At 35.9% G+C, this 13,324-nt stretch overlaps 1 protein-coding gene across 1 annotated transcript in view; it reads left to right on the top strand.

Annotated features, from left to right (window-relative positions):
- MRPS9 (mitochondrial ribosomal protein S9) overlaps window positions 1-13,324 on the top strand; it is a 67,239-nt gene that overhangs the window by 20,930 nt on the left and 32,985 nt on the right. The window contains exons 3-4 of the mRNA XM_008543324.2: window positions 7,819-7,881; window positions 7,970-8,000. Of these exons, the coding sequence (XP_008541546.1) occupies window positions 7,819-7,881; window positions 7,970-8,000 (94 nt within the window). The remainder of the gene's footprint in view (window positions 1-7,818; window positions 7,882-7,969; window positions 8,001-13,324) is intronic.

The following is a 13,324-nucleotide window of genomic DNA, read 5'->3' as shown; positions in this document are numbered from 1 at the left end:
TTTACCCTCATGCCTCAGGGTTTCTTTTTAGTGTGCTGGTTAAACTGATGCCCCGACCCAGGCTCAGAGTGCGTGCTGTCCCTGTGCTGACTGGCCTGGCTGTGCTTTCTCACTGACTCCTGCCATCTCCTTTGCTGGCAAGATGTCCGTGTCTGTGTGTCTGCCTCGCCGCTCTCACCTGCGTCCAGCCTTCTGGCATAACTAAACTTGTTAGGCATGTGAATTAAAACCAAGAGCCATTGGACTCAGCATGAGGACCTGTGTGCCCTTCCACCAAGTAAAATCATGAATTTACGTCAGCTGTTTCAGCTCATTGTAGGCGTTTGTGTTGATTTCTGGGCTTACAACTTTATTGTAGAAGGTTGAGCTTGACTGGAAATCTGGCCTCTGGCCTCACTGAGTGCAGCATATATAACTTCTCTGTGAAAATTACACCTAATTAATCTTACATGCTAGTATTCCTTAATTTAATAAGGCTTTTAAAGAGAATACAGATGTGGGTTGGTAAAATAAAAAGAAATGTGACATAAAATTTTATGAATAAAAATAACTGTCACTGTTGATAGTTACATTATTTAGAAGACTTTATTACAATTATTAACGCTACAGCATTTCATATCTGCTAGAAGTTTCTTTTTGCAAAATTATTTTGCTATATTTAATGTTCAATCTTGGTATTAAATTTATATGAAATAATTACTATTCTTAGTTGGTGAAATAGCAAATAATTGAAAAGAAATTAGTCATGGGCAAGCATAGATTTTCTCCATTTCACAATAGGTTGATTTATTTTTATTTTTAATTTTTATTGAGGAAGATTAGCCCTGAGCTAACATCTGCCACCAATCCTCCTCTTTTTGCTGAGGAAGACTGGCCCTGAGCTAACATCCGTGCCCATCTTCCTCTACTTTATATGTGGGACGCCTGCCACAGTATGGCTTGACAAGCAGTGCCATGTCTGCACCCGGGATCCTAACCGGCAAACCCCGGACTGCCGAAGCAGAACGTACAAACTTAACCGCTGCGCCACTGGGCTGGCCCCCACAATAGGTTAATTTTTTTTTTTTTTAAAGATTGGCACCTGGTCTAACAACTGTTGCCAATCTTCCTTTTTTTTTTTTTCTGCTTTTATTTTCCCAAACCTGCGCAGTACAGAGTTGTAATATCTTAGGTGCAGGTCCTTCTAGTTGTGGAAGTGGGACGCTGCCTCAACGTGGCCTGATGAGCGGTGCCATGTCCGCGCCAGGATTTGAACCCTGGGCCGCCGCAGCGGAGCGCACGAACTTAACCACTCGGCCACGGAGCCGACCCCGGTTAATTTTTGCCTAATTTCTTAAGTTACATTGAAAAGGGAGAAACCATCTATTGCTCTTTCCCACTGACCCACTATGGTGCTACTGGTACCCTTCAGAAGGCCGACAGGAGGAGAAACGGTCCCCCTCCCACCATCAGTAGTGTCTCTTGTGTGTTGCCGAAAGTACTTAAACACATGCTAAATATTTTGAAAATAGATCTTCATGCTCTGTTTCTCAACTCTTACTCCATAAACCTTTCCCAGGTGAGTGCTTGATGTTGATCGGTGTTTAACAAGTATTTTTGGCTGTAACAGTATAGTTACTGTGAGGGGAATCTGTCAGATGAAGGTTGAGCTGAGTGGGTTTCAATGTAAAGCAGTCACAGTTTGGTTAAAAGAAGATTCTGTGTGTATGGAAACTGTAAAGAAATAAGCTTGATAGTGTGAAACAGAGGCAAGGCAGAAACAGTTTGCCTCAAATAGAAACCCAGGGCTAAAGGCTGGCCGGGTGACGAGTAGTGCCTCAGTGCCCCCGGGTTTATGGACACGGTAACAGCTCGTTAAGTTGGAGTAGACATTGGAGTAGACATTCTATTGCTAATCTGTTTACTATTGCTGAGTCTTTGAATCAATTCGCGTATATCTTCCCAAATTCCTTTTCTTGAATTCATGCTGTAAACACACTGAAAAGTTGAGGACCACTGATATTTGCATTTCCCTTTTTGAATTAGGCAGTATCAGTTATAAATTTTAAGTTGGAGACATTTCAGTTATATTAAATATTATGAATACAGCACTGCACTTGCATTTCCTAATGTCTTTATTTGGGAATTAAAAGTTAAGTTCTACATTACTGTAGAATTTCAGGAAAAAAGCCAGCAAATTGATATATAACACTGCTGAAATCTACCAATTACTTTTTAATTGGTATTATAGACCTCATTCTGAAACCAGAATGTTTTATTCTCCTAAGTGTGAATATGCTGTATGAAGTTTCTCTAATTGATTTGCTGCGCCCATTCCATTTGATGTATCATTTTTCACAATATTTCATAATTTGTGCTCATTTCTAATGAACAGAGTCGTTAGGACAGGCATGTCTAAGTACAACTGACAGCTAACATTAGGTGCCAGATGCAGTTTATAAAGCTATGTAGAATGGTAGAGAACAGTTTAAATAAATTAGCACCTGTACATTAGTCTCACTTGCTGGTAATTTATAAGCGAATCAGTAGAGATGACATTTAGGTAAGTCATTGATCAAGTTAACAGCTGCAAACCCACTGCCCAGCTGGGATACCTAATTAATAGAGATTGCATTCCTGACCCGGTGCTTCTCTGGGTTGAGTCTGCGATACTTTTATACTTTGACTTAAGCCTAAGAATATCGTTAAACACTTGTTCATTTTAAGGAGCCTTTGAATTACCAATGTTCTAGTTAAAATCTAAAAAAGTAGGAAGCATGTTTACAAAAGAGAATTACCTTACTCCGTGACTTATTTGAATTAATTTTCAAAAATTTACGGTCCTTATTTTTGTCAGCATTTTTTGTTGTTTGGGATTCAGGTAAACCGTGCTGTATATTAGACATTTCTAAATAAATTTCTAGAGGGTTCTATACTTGTCATTAAATGTATACTCCAATTATTTTTCCTGGAAGAAGCAGGGTTTTTGTCTTTTGTTTTTGCGACAACTAAGCATTGAACCTAACCAATGTAACAATTTTTTCATGTGACATTAGTTTAAAACACCTAAGTTGACATTAGCTTAAAACACCTAAGTTACCAAGTTGAATTCTATGTAAATTCCAGAACTTAATATAGGAAATATTAAGCTAGAACTTATTATAGGAAAATGCCCTTTGTTTTCTATTCCTGTGGCTCAGATTTTCTTCTGAGTGAAATTAAAACTGAAAGATTAAGGCATCAGCAACCTTAGATCAGAGGGCGGCAATGCTTTTGTATCTATTTCAGGTATATAGTCATGAAGGTGTGAATACCAGTGTGCTAACTAAGGCCACATCCAAAGTCTGGTTCCCGGAATGAGAAAAGGTCTCAGGAAACACAAATGCTAAGCCTAAGACGAATAAAAATATTGGGCTAGTAATATAGTTTTCAAGCTTCTTGAGGAATCATTCACTGAGTCCCACCCGATGTACATATTTTTGTTTTCTGCTTTTGTGGGAGGGTTGGGTGTTTCGTAAAATAACCATTTTTTCGTGCATATTGTTTAGAAGTGGAAAAAGTATTTATTTCAGATGATTATGAAATTTCTGTTAATTCTGTCATGGTTAGAAACTTGGTCCAAGTGGGCCAAACCGTAATTCAGATGTGAAATGCCAATTTTCCTCTAATTTTAAGATACTTAAGGGCCTAGACCATTTCCTGCTGGTGGTTTTTCTCCAGAGCCTGGTAAGTGGGACACATGCACGGGGGAGTCAGAGAACAGAGCAATTGACAGGTCCGTTAGCATTAGCAGAGAGACAAGTATTTCCCTCACCACCTTCCTCCAATGGTTTTCTGGTTGATTTAATTTCACCTATCATAATATTTAAATTCTGCGTTTTTTTATCATGCTAATATAGATATTTCTGAATAGCATATCAGGAAAACTGCTAAAAAAATACTGAAGTATTTTAAGACTTTGTTTGCCTTTGTGTTTCTCATTTTGTTTTCTAGTTATACTTCTGAAGCTTTCCCATCCAAATTTTTACCTTTATTTAAAGTTTTCTGTGAAATAGCCCTTCTGCCCCCAAACATTTTTGTTACTTATTCTATATTATAATTATCTTATTTGAAATACCTTCCTTAGCTTTATGTCAAATTGAGAAATTGTATTTTTAGTTATTGTGTATTTTGGGAAGCCCCAAGCACTCGAGTCAGTCCATGGAAGAATTTATCTTCCATGAAATGTTTTCCCAGTGTGGGACAGAGGCTTTCGAGTGTAAGGAGTGAGGATGAAGTTGGCCGTCGTCTGCAAAGGGAGCTTGGGGAAGGTTTTTCAGCTTCTGGCTTTTGAGAGAAACTGATTGAGGAAACCAAAGGGGCAAATTAGTGAGGGTAAGGGTAGAGATGGAGAGTTAAATATTGTATTCAGAAGGGTTTGCGCAAATGTCTTTCTACTAAAATATAGCTAGCTAGTTGTTTTATGGAATCCAGACCACTTGTCTTGTCCAATTGTCCCACGTTCTGGCTTTCTCATTGCTTCCTCATGATCAGATTTAGAATGTATAAATGATACTACTTATGTGATGTTATATACTTCTCATAGGCTCACACCAGGAGGTACATAGTCAGTTTGTTCCACGGTTGACTGTGTGTCTGATCCCTTGGTTAATGTGGTGACCACTAGACCTCTTTATTTTAAAAGTAAGTTTTTCCTTTTGTAACTAGTAAGTAATCTGTAGGATGGTATTTTTGAGTCCATGTGAATATACTATTTCCCAATGACCTTTCAGCCGGTGACTTTAGCATCCATTGATGATCCTTGCCTGAAAGTAATGATTACTTTGGAAGTTGTAAAACAATGATTTTCTACTACTGTCATTCCTTCTACTTTTAATTGGTATTGTTCTACAAAGAGGCTTTCCTTTGCTCCTTGCACCCCCCGCCCCCGCACCGTGAGAGTATGTGTATGTCTTAATGTATATATGTACACTCTTAAACATAACATGCCCACATGCTGAGTATGTTATAAGGTATTGTCATTGCCTTTTTTTTTTTTGATGTTCAAATTGTTGCAAGTTTGGCCACTGGGAGCCCCTTGAAGCTGGCTTTTGTGTCCTTTTGAGCACTTCCTTGTTTTCTGGCACAGGAAGATGTCTCAGGTTCATTTTTACTTTCCCTGCCTTAGGCCTACAATCAGCTATTTCTCCAAGATACTCTGTCCTTATACTAGAAAATTGTATTTAGAAACCAAGATTTGGATGCTAGGGGCCACATATTGCTCCTGGAGTTCCATCGCTTCTATGCTCTTTCAGGGGACAGAACTAAAAAATAATATTTTAAAAATATTATAAGAATAATATAGGAAATAATATTTTTTAAGGATCATGAATTGGTATTGATTTTTCTGATTCAAACTTAACATTACTTAACATTATGTTTCTTCTTTTATATGTGTATCTCTCTTCCTACAATAAAATTTTGGTCACCATAAAATTAATATATTTATTTATTTGCTTTATGCTACAATATGCACAAAATACTTCAGAATTATAATGTTTATTCACTCTTAGCAGTAAGCCTACCAAGTAAAGTTGAAGATTTCTTTGCAGTTATTTTTTGTTGTTAGAAATTAGGTTCATTTGTTTCTATTTGTATTAAGTTTTAGAGTTTCTTTTGAAAATTTTAGTCTTTAATATGTACAACATTTACATGCTTCAAAGTTCAACTGTATAAAAAAGTATATCCAGAGAAGTCTTAGTCCATCCCTGTGCCCCTCACCCTGCTCCCACCCATCCCTTCATAGATAATGATTTTTGTTAGTTTCTACTTTGTCCTCCCTTTGTGTTTACAAAAAGAAACCTATGTATATTTTTTTCCTATTCCAATGTGTGTTTTCTTATTTCTGTTTTTCTTTTTTACACCAATGGTTGCATTCTAAGTACATTTCTTTTGCATCTTGCTTTCCTCCGTCTTTTTTTTTATGGCTGTAGAGGACTTGATTGGGTAGATATACCATCATTTATGCAGCCAACCTTTGTGGTGGTGTTTGTTGTTGTGTGTGGATTTGGGGTTCCTAATATTTTGTTCTTATAAATCAGTGAATAACCTGTGCTTATGTTGTGTTGTATTTGTTGGGATGTATCTTCAGAGTAAATTTGTACAAGTGGGAGTGCTGGGGGAAATTTATATGTGGTTTTGTTAGATAGTGTCGAACTTCCAAGTGTAGAGGTTGTACTGTTTGACACTTACACCAGCAAGGTGTCAGTGTCTCTAAAACGTTGCCAAGAGCGTACTGTCAAGCTTTTGAATTTTTGCTAGTCCTGTTAGATGAGAAGTGTTATCTCAATAATTTTAATTGCACTTTTCTTATTATGGATACATTTGAACCATATTTTTCTTTTTTTCTATGTAGTTTTTAATTGGTCAATCTTATTTTTTTTGCTTCTGAATTTAGAGTTGTAGTTAAGAAAGCTCTTCCCATATCTAGATTATAAAAGAATCTGCCCATGTTGTCTTATAGTACTCGTGTGATTTCATTTTTTATGTTTAGCTCTCTGGCTCATTTGGAGTTTATTCTGGTGTCTGGTGTGAGGTTTGGATCCAGTTTTGTCTTTTTCCAAATGGCAATCAAGTTGTCTCAACATCACTTATTAAAAAGTTTACCTTTTCTTCAGAGAAGGAGGGAGCAGCATCCTTGGTTTTAAAAAGAAAGTAAGTTCACAAAATTAACACTCTGATATTTGATCTAAGGTGTTTTTTTAGTGTCAATTTTATTGCCAAAAGACTGAATGAGAGAATGATGCTTGACCCAGAGACACACCTGGGCTCTCTAATATAGTTGAATTTATATCCCCAGAATTAACTGGCCTCTCCTTTCAGGGGCACAGTGCGGTCCAGCACATTTGCTGTGTGGATGGGCAGAGAAGACCCATCCTGAGAACAGGCTTTGTGAAAGAGCAGCACTGTGTGCTGTGTTTATGTGAGCTGCCAGTTCAGCTGAAGTTCACATAGGGTGCTAAGATCCAAGGCCACAGACTTTTCATCTGACACCATTCAACAAACATGAAAATGCATGTTTTTGGTTTTTGTTTTGCTTTCAATTGCGAGGAGGCATACTGAAGAAGACACTAATGGCTTGAGCAGTTGTTCTCAAGCTGGCGGCGGTACTGCTTCCTGGGAGGTGAAGGGCCTTTGGAAATGTGTGCGGGGAGATTTGTCACAAGCGCTGGGGATGTTACTGGCACAGAGTTTTGGAAAAGGGCCAGGGATGTTCAATGACCTGCATTGTAGGGACAAGTTACCTGCACCGGAGTGGTGACACTCAGAATGCCAATAGCATCCCCATTGAGAAACAGACATTTAAGAGAACTTGTTTGGAAAAATGTAGTTTAAAAACTTCTCACAGCTTGTAGGAGAAGTTCAAAGAGCATCTGAAAGCACTGAGTGTCGCAGTGGCTGAGACTCAGAGCCTGCCCTTTTCAGTGCTCTGTCTTGGATCTGTCTACCAACTGGGAGTCAGAATGAGTGCTCTCGAGCACATTGCCACAGAGGTTGTGGAGGAGCACCTCCAGTTTTCCCTTAAAAAAGAAGAGAGAGATGATTTCTGGTGTCACATTCATGTTGGAAGCTGACACTTGAAAATTGTTAATAACTAGTTTCATAGTTAAAATTTTTTTTTTCTTTTGGGGGATGTGTATATGGTAATTTTATTATCCCATTTAAAAGATTGTGAAATGAGATTATGTACACAAAACTCTTAGTTCGATGTCTGGAACAAAGTAAGCACTCAGTAACTATTATTCGTAACATTAACTTGTTTTATGACCATTGTTGATTAACCTTTGTGTGTATTTTCAGAGAGCTATCGCTTACCTTTTTCCCAGTGGTTTGTTTGAGAAGCGAGCCAGGCCAATAATGAAGGTAGTTATCTTAATTAATATTTTTAAAAATTTCACTAAGGTTTATATGTTACGGTAATTATCTAATGCACTTTTAATTTATTTTACAGCATCCTGAACAGATTTTTCCAAAACAAAGGGGTAAGTTTGCTGAAGAATGACATAAATGGTTCTTTCTTGACTGCAGTCTTATGTGACATACCAATCGTCATGTGAGTGTTGTGCAGATGCAGTCCTATGTCATGGTAGTTGTGAAGTAGGTAAAAAATATTTTATAACTAATAATGAATGACTGGAGTTTATAAACTGTTTCTTTCTAATTAAATAATATTAAAATTAGATCGGATTAGAATTTATGCTTATACTACTGTCACACTAATTTATTTGCGTTCTAACATGCCTTTTTGAGGAAGAGTTTGGTACAGATCTGCTGGAGACTAATTCAGATTTTTTACATGAAAACTTTTAATTTTTCTTTATTTTGGAAGTATATTTTCACTGAATACAGATTTTCCCCCCTTTTTTAGTCTTTGGTTACTTTATTGATGTGATTACATTCTCTTTTGTCTTGCCTTGTTTCTGATGAGTGGTTAGCCATCATTCTTATCTGGACCCCTGTTTTCTCTGGCTTCTTTTAAGATTTTCTTTATCTTTAAATGTGTAAAATAAAATCTTGAAGAAAACATACAACAAACTTTAAGATTGCCAGGAAATAGGGTATTTACTGTTTTCTAATTTACATTAGAAGCCTCCTATCCAATGAGGACTGGTAGTAGTTGTCAGTTAATTTAAAAAGTATTGAAGCTAGAAATCATTTCTTAAAAATACTCAAAATATAAATTTATATTTATTTATCAATCTTTTGCTGTAACCCTAGAGGTTTTTTTATTTGAGTCTGTATCTGTTTCTTTTGCATAACTCTGCCACTGATGCATCATTGAAGTGTTTTAGTTTTGATTTCCTTACAGTGGAGTAAAGAACTTAAAGAAGCTTCCTAAGACATCTGGGTGCAGAATGTTTCTGTATTTCTACAGATTATTCCCCTAAGCACGCTAAAGTTGAACAAGCCTTTTTTTTATAGTAACTTCTATTTCTAAAGCATTCAGCTTAGCTTTCATATAAGTAGCAACTACCTTTTCTGTTTTCACTCATATTTCATCTGTTTTGGGAATAAACACAACTGACTATTAGTACTCAGCAGCAGAAATGTATAGAAATACGAGAGAATAGCCTGGTAGCCACAAATGCTCAGTATGCAGGCAGCATTAGTATGTTTTAGAGTTGATTAAATGGAGATTGGTAAGAAAGCAGATATTTCTATGAAAAATTTGTTTGTTTTGCATTGATGTTTCTGCTAGGTCTTACCTATGTTCAAAGATGGGCATTCTATCATTCTATTGCTCCACTGTGCTCTTTAAAAATAACTTTTATTTTGAATCTTGTTATAAATATTTTGTCTTTTTATAAATATGTTCTATCTTTTGTATTTCCTCAATTCTTAGAAAAGGTTGATTATAAGCTATAACATCAATTTAATGAGTAGCTTTTGGGTAAATAATAAATGAAGGCTATATTAAAAGTGCACATCAATTTTAAAGATGCAGCTCAGTTTTATAGAAATAAAACTGTATGCACAAGGCACAGTAACTTATACTTAGTGGCTTTTCTGTAAATGTAATGACAGTGATTTTTTTTTCATTCTTTTAGTGGCTCTTCTACTTTTCAACCTCTCCATCTCCTCACTTACGTCTCTTCCTTTCTTTGTTCTGTCTGTCTCTTCTGGTTGCATCTCTTGTTATACATCGGCTCTTCTAAGACTGGTTCTTTCTTTAAAATTATGGCAGCTTCTCAGTATTAGAAGTTTGTTATTGCTGTCAGCTGGAATGTAGTAACTGAAACTTCTGTACCCTGCAAAATGCCCATGTATTATTTTGGAAATGTGTCAGTGTTGGTAGGATTTTCTTACATTGCAGTTAACTATATTTAACTATATTTAAATGGTACTCCCTTAGAATTAGCAAAATATTTTTTGCCAGCTACCTACCTACCGGTTTTGCTGTACTTTGTAAATATAGGACAAACTGCTTTTTTTATATTGAAAATGTCAGTGAATTTTAGATTTGAATAGAGTATGACACTTGTGCTACCACTTCACTATTAAAATATGGAAGCTTCCAGGTTGAGTTAATATAAAAACCCTTCTCTTACTATTTAAAGCAAGTGATGAAAATATTGCAAAAACCAAAGATATATGCTGGATTGATGACCGAAGCAAGACAGTAGCACCTAAAACTAGACAAGATGAAATTCAAAGGGGTTGAGGAATGTCTCAATGAGACAAGAATGTTAATTTATATTGATAAAACGTAATATCCATTAAGTGGATTTGACGACCATGAACCTTTTTGTACCAAGCATTTAGCATTGAAATGTTTAAAGCAAAAGCTGTTAACTAAGGCTCTAAAGAATTTGAATAACACAGCATGATTTTATAGCTACAGATACAAGTACAAAGAATATATTTTCTATGCAGATGCAAATGGAATATTAATAGAATTATGAAGTAACAGGTCATAGAGAAAACCTAACAAATTCCAAAAAGTGGTAATTATATGGATTAGATTTTCCGACTTAAAGTCAATAGAACCATAAAACTGTTGGGTTACAGAGGAAATAAAAATTGAAATTACAGACTATTGAGAAATATATGAGAATGAGAACAGTTCACATCAAACCCTGTGTGATATGGACAGTGTGTTATGCAGAGGTAAACATACATTTATTAGACGTTAAGAAAGACTAGAAATAAGTGAACTAAGTATTCAGTTCAAGAAGGCAGAAAAAGAACTAAAATGATGAACAAAGTGAAGAAATTTAAAAGAAGGGATAGGATAAATAAAACCAACTAGTTCTTTGAAAAAGCCAGTGAAATTGATAACTTCTGGCAAATCCGGTCAAGCATAAAAGAGAGAAAACATAAGAGGACGATATCAGTAAATTTAAATAATAACATTCAGAAGATCTTTTTAAAGTACAAGATTGTTATGGGTGACTTTATTCTAATTAATTTGAAAAATATCCTAAATAATAACAGTAACCATAACTAGCATTTATTGAAATTTAGAGTGGGCCGGGCACAGTTCTAAGTGCTTTGCACATCTTAACTCGTAATCTTCACAACAGTTTTATTAAGTAGATACTCCTGTTTTCCCCATTTTACAGGTGTGAGAATTGAAGCCTCCTGAGAGGAGTTCACCAAGGACGCACAGCTAGGAAGTGGCTGAGGCGGGTGTAGGCAGGCCCAGGCAGTTGTGACTGCAGAGCACCACCACACTTCACTGACTCTCAGACAGTAGTTTAAAGAAAACTAGAATTCCCTGAATCGTCTTAATCAGGAGAATGGTGGTTAGACTGAAAATAGGGTCCAGAAGGTTTTGTCAGTGAGGTCTGTCACACCTTGAAAAAGCCTATAACTTTTATATTATGTAAACTGTTGCAGATCAGAAAAAATAATGAAAGCTTCCAAATTCACTTAAAAGGCTCATACAGTTATCAAATCTGGACACAAATTGCATAAAAAAGAAACTTATGGTCTATTCTCATTGCATAAAATTATAGCAACCAAATAAAGCATTATATTAAGAGAATATACCGGAGGACTTTTTTCACCCCAGGAATATAAGGATGGTTTGACATTAGGAATTTGTTAATGTGATTCTCTTTGTTCATTGTGTCGGGGAAAGAAATATTTCCATAGATGAAAAAAAAGTCATTTAACAAAATTCAACATTTATGTTTTGATAAAAACTCTAAAACTAGAAATAAAAAGAAACTTAGTTTGAGAAAGACTGTCGTGAGAAACAAACACATCACATTAAAAAACATATCATTAGATTGCTTTACATTAAGTTCAGGAATAAGACAAGTATGCCTATGCTTGCCTCTGGTGTTCAGTAGTGCTTTGAAGGTCTCAACCAGTGTGATTCAAAAAGGAAAAGAAATTAGGCATAAATCAGTTATTATTCACAGATATTATGATTGCCCACTTAGAAGATATAAAACCATAAACTGTATATTAGAATTACGGTAGACTATCATTATTTGGGTATTTGAATATTGGAAACATCCAAACTGATTTGTTTTGAAAGGTTTTTAAGTGATAATCTTTTATAAAAACATTCCACAGTATAGGTGAAGGGTAAACTTGCTAATCATGCAGACATCAAATGAGCGTCCTGCCAGTTGATGACAACGTGGTGGTCAGATCCACACACCTTAGTGTGGAATGGAGCGTACTGATGATCTAAGGAACGTTATGGTCTCATTGGTAACGAGTAAATTGTGATCTTTCTCTCCCTTTATTTTGGTGGACAAGAACTGTTTTAAGAACATTGAATTCCAGCTGTACAAATAGATACCTGCATACACACAGTTACATACATGTGTGTGTCTATCTTCTATTTCTGTTTTTTTTCCACCATTGTATTCTGTACACTTCTTACTCATCTTTGTTCTTGTCCTAGATCTACAATTAAATTATTAAATGCTGTCCATTACTCCTTTTGCGGAAGTTTTCCTGGTCATCTGTTGGTTGATTGGAGTTCATTTTCTAGTAGATTCCTCAAAACGGGCTCCTGAGTACGGAATTCCCTGAGCTCTTACATGTTTAAAATTGTTTTTCTGCTTGGCTGGAGGGGAAAAAATCTTTGATTTGCACTTTCTTCTCTTGAGTTTCTTGAAAATGTTGCTCCATTGTTGCCTTGCTTTGTCTGTTGCTTTTGAGAAGACTCGTGCTGGTCTAATTATCTTTCCTTATAAGTTATTTAATCTTTTCCCTGGTGATCCTAAGTATTCTTTACCGCTGTGTGGTAGCTTTATGAAAATATGGCATTGAGTTGATTATTAAGGGTTAGTTTACCTCTTAATGGTTTCACACCCTGGGCCACCCGGTTGAATCCTTCAGGCGGACTGCGTGGGCCCCACCTGCCTGTTACTTTACCGTGGTGCTAATGAGCCCTTCAACATGGAGATTCAAGTGCTTTACATCCAGATATTCTCAATAGTTATAAATATTAGTTCTGTTCCACTTTTTTTGTTCCTTGGGACTCCAGTTATATAAATATTATTCCTTCTTTGGTGTATTCTAAATCAATCACTATTTCTCTGACTCTTTTTGCTTCTTTTTTTATCTCATTTTCAGTTTCTTGGTTCTTTCCTTCTTTTTTTTACAGTGTCCTTTATTATGCTTTTAATTTATTCTTTTTTGGGTAGTGTAATTTAGTCTACATTGCTGATGGTTTTAACTTTTTCTTCTGTTTCTTCCCTAAGTTTAATCAAGTTTTCATTTCTTTGAGTTTTTTGTCCATTTTATTCTCTCTGTTTTGCCATTGGTTTTGGTGAGGATGAATTTTCATCAGCTGAACATTTGGGTTATCCTCATTTTCTGCTTTATTTTTGTAGCAGCC

Source organism: Equus przewalskii, chromosome 14 (assembly GCF_037783145.1).
Source record: "Equus przewalskii isolate Varuska chromosome 14, EquPr2, whole genome shotgun sequence".
Classification (NCBI taxonomy): Eukaryota; Metazoa; Chordata; class Mammalia; order Perissodactyla; family Equidae; genus Equus; species Equus przewalskii.
The sequence above is the reverse complement of the archived record's forward strand: the minus strand, read 5'-3'. Positions and strand labels throughout refer to the sequence as shown.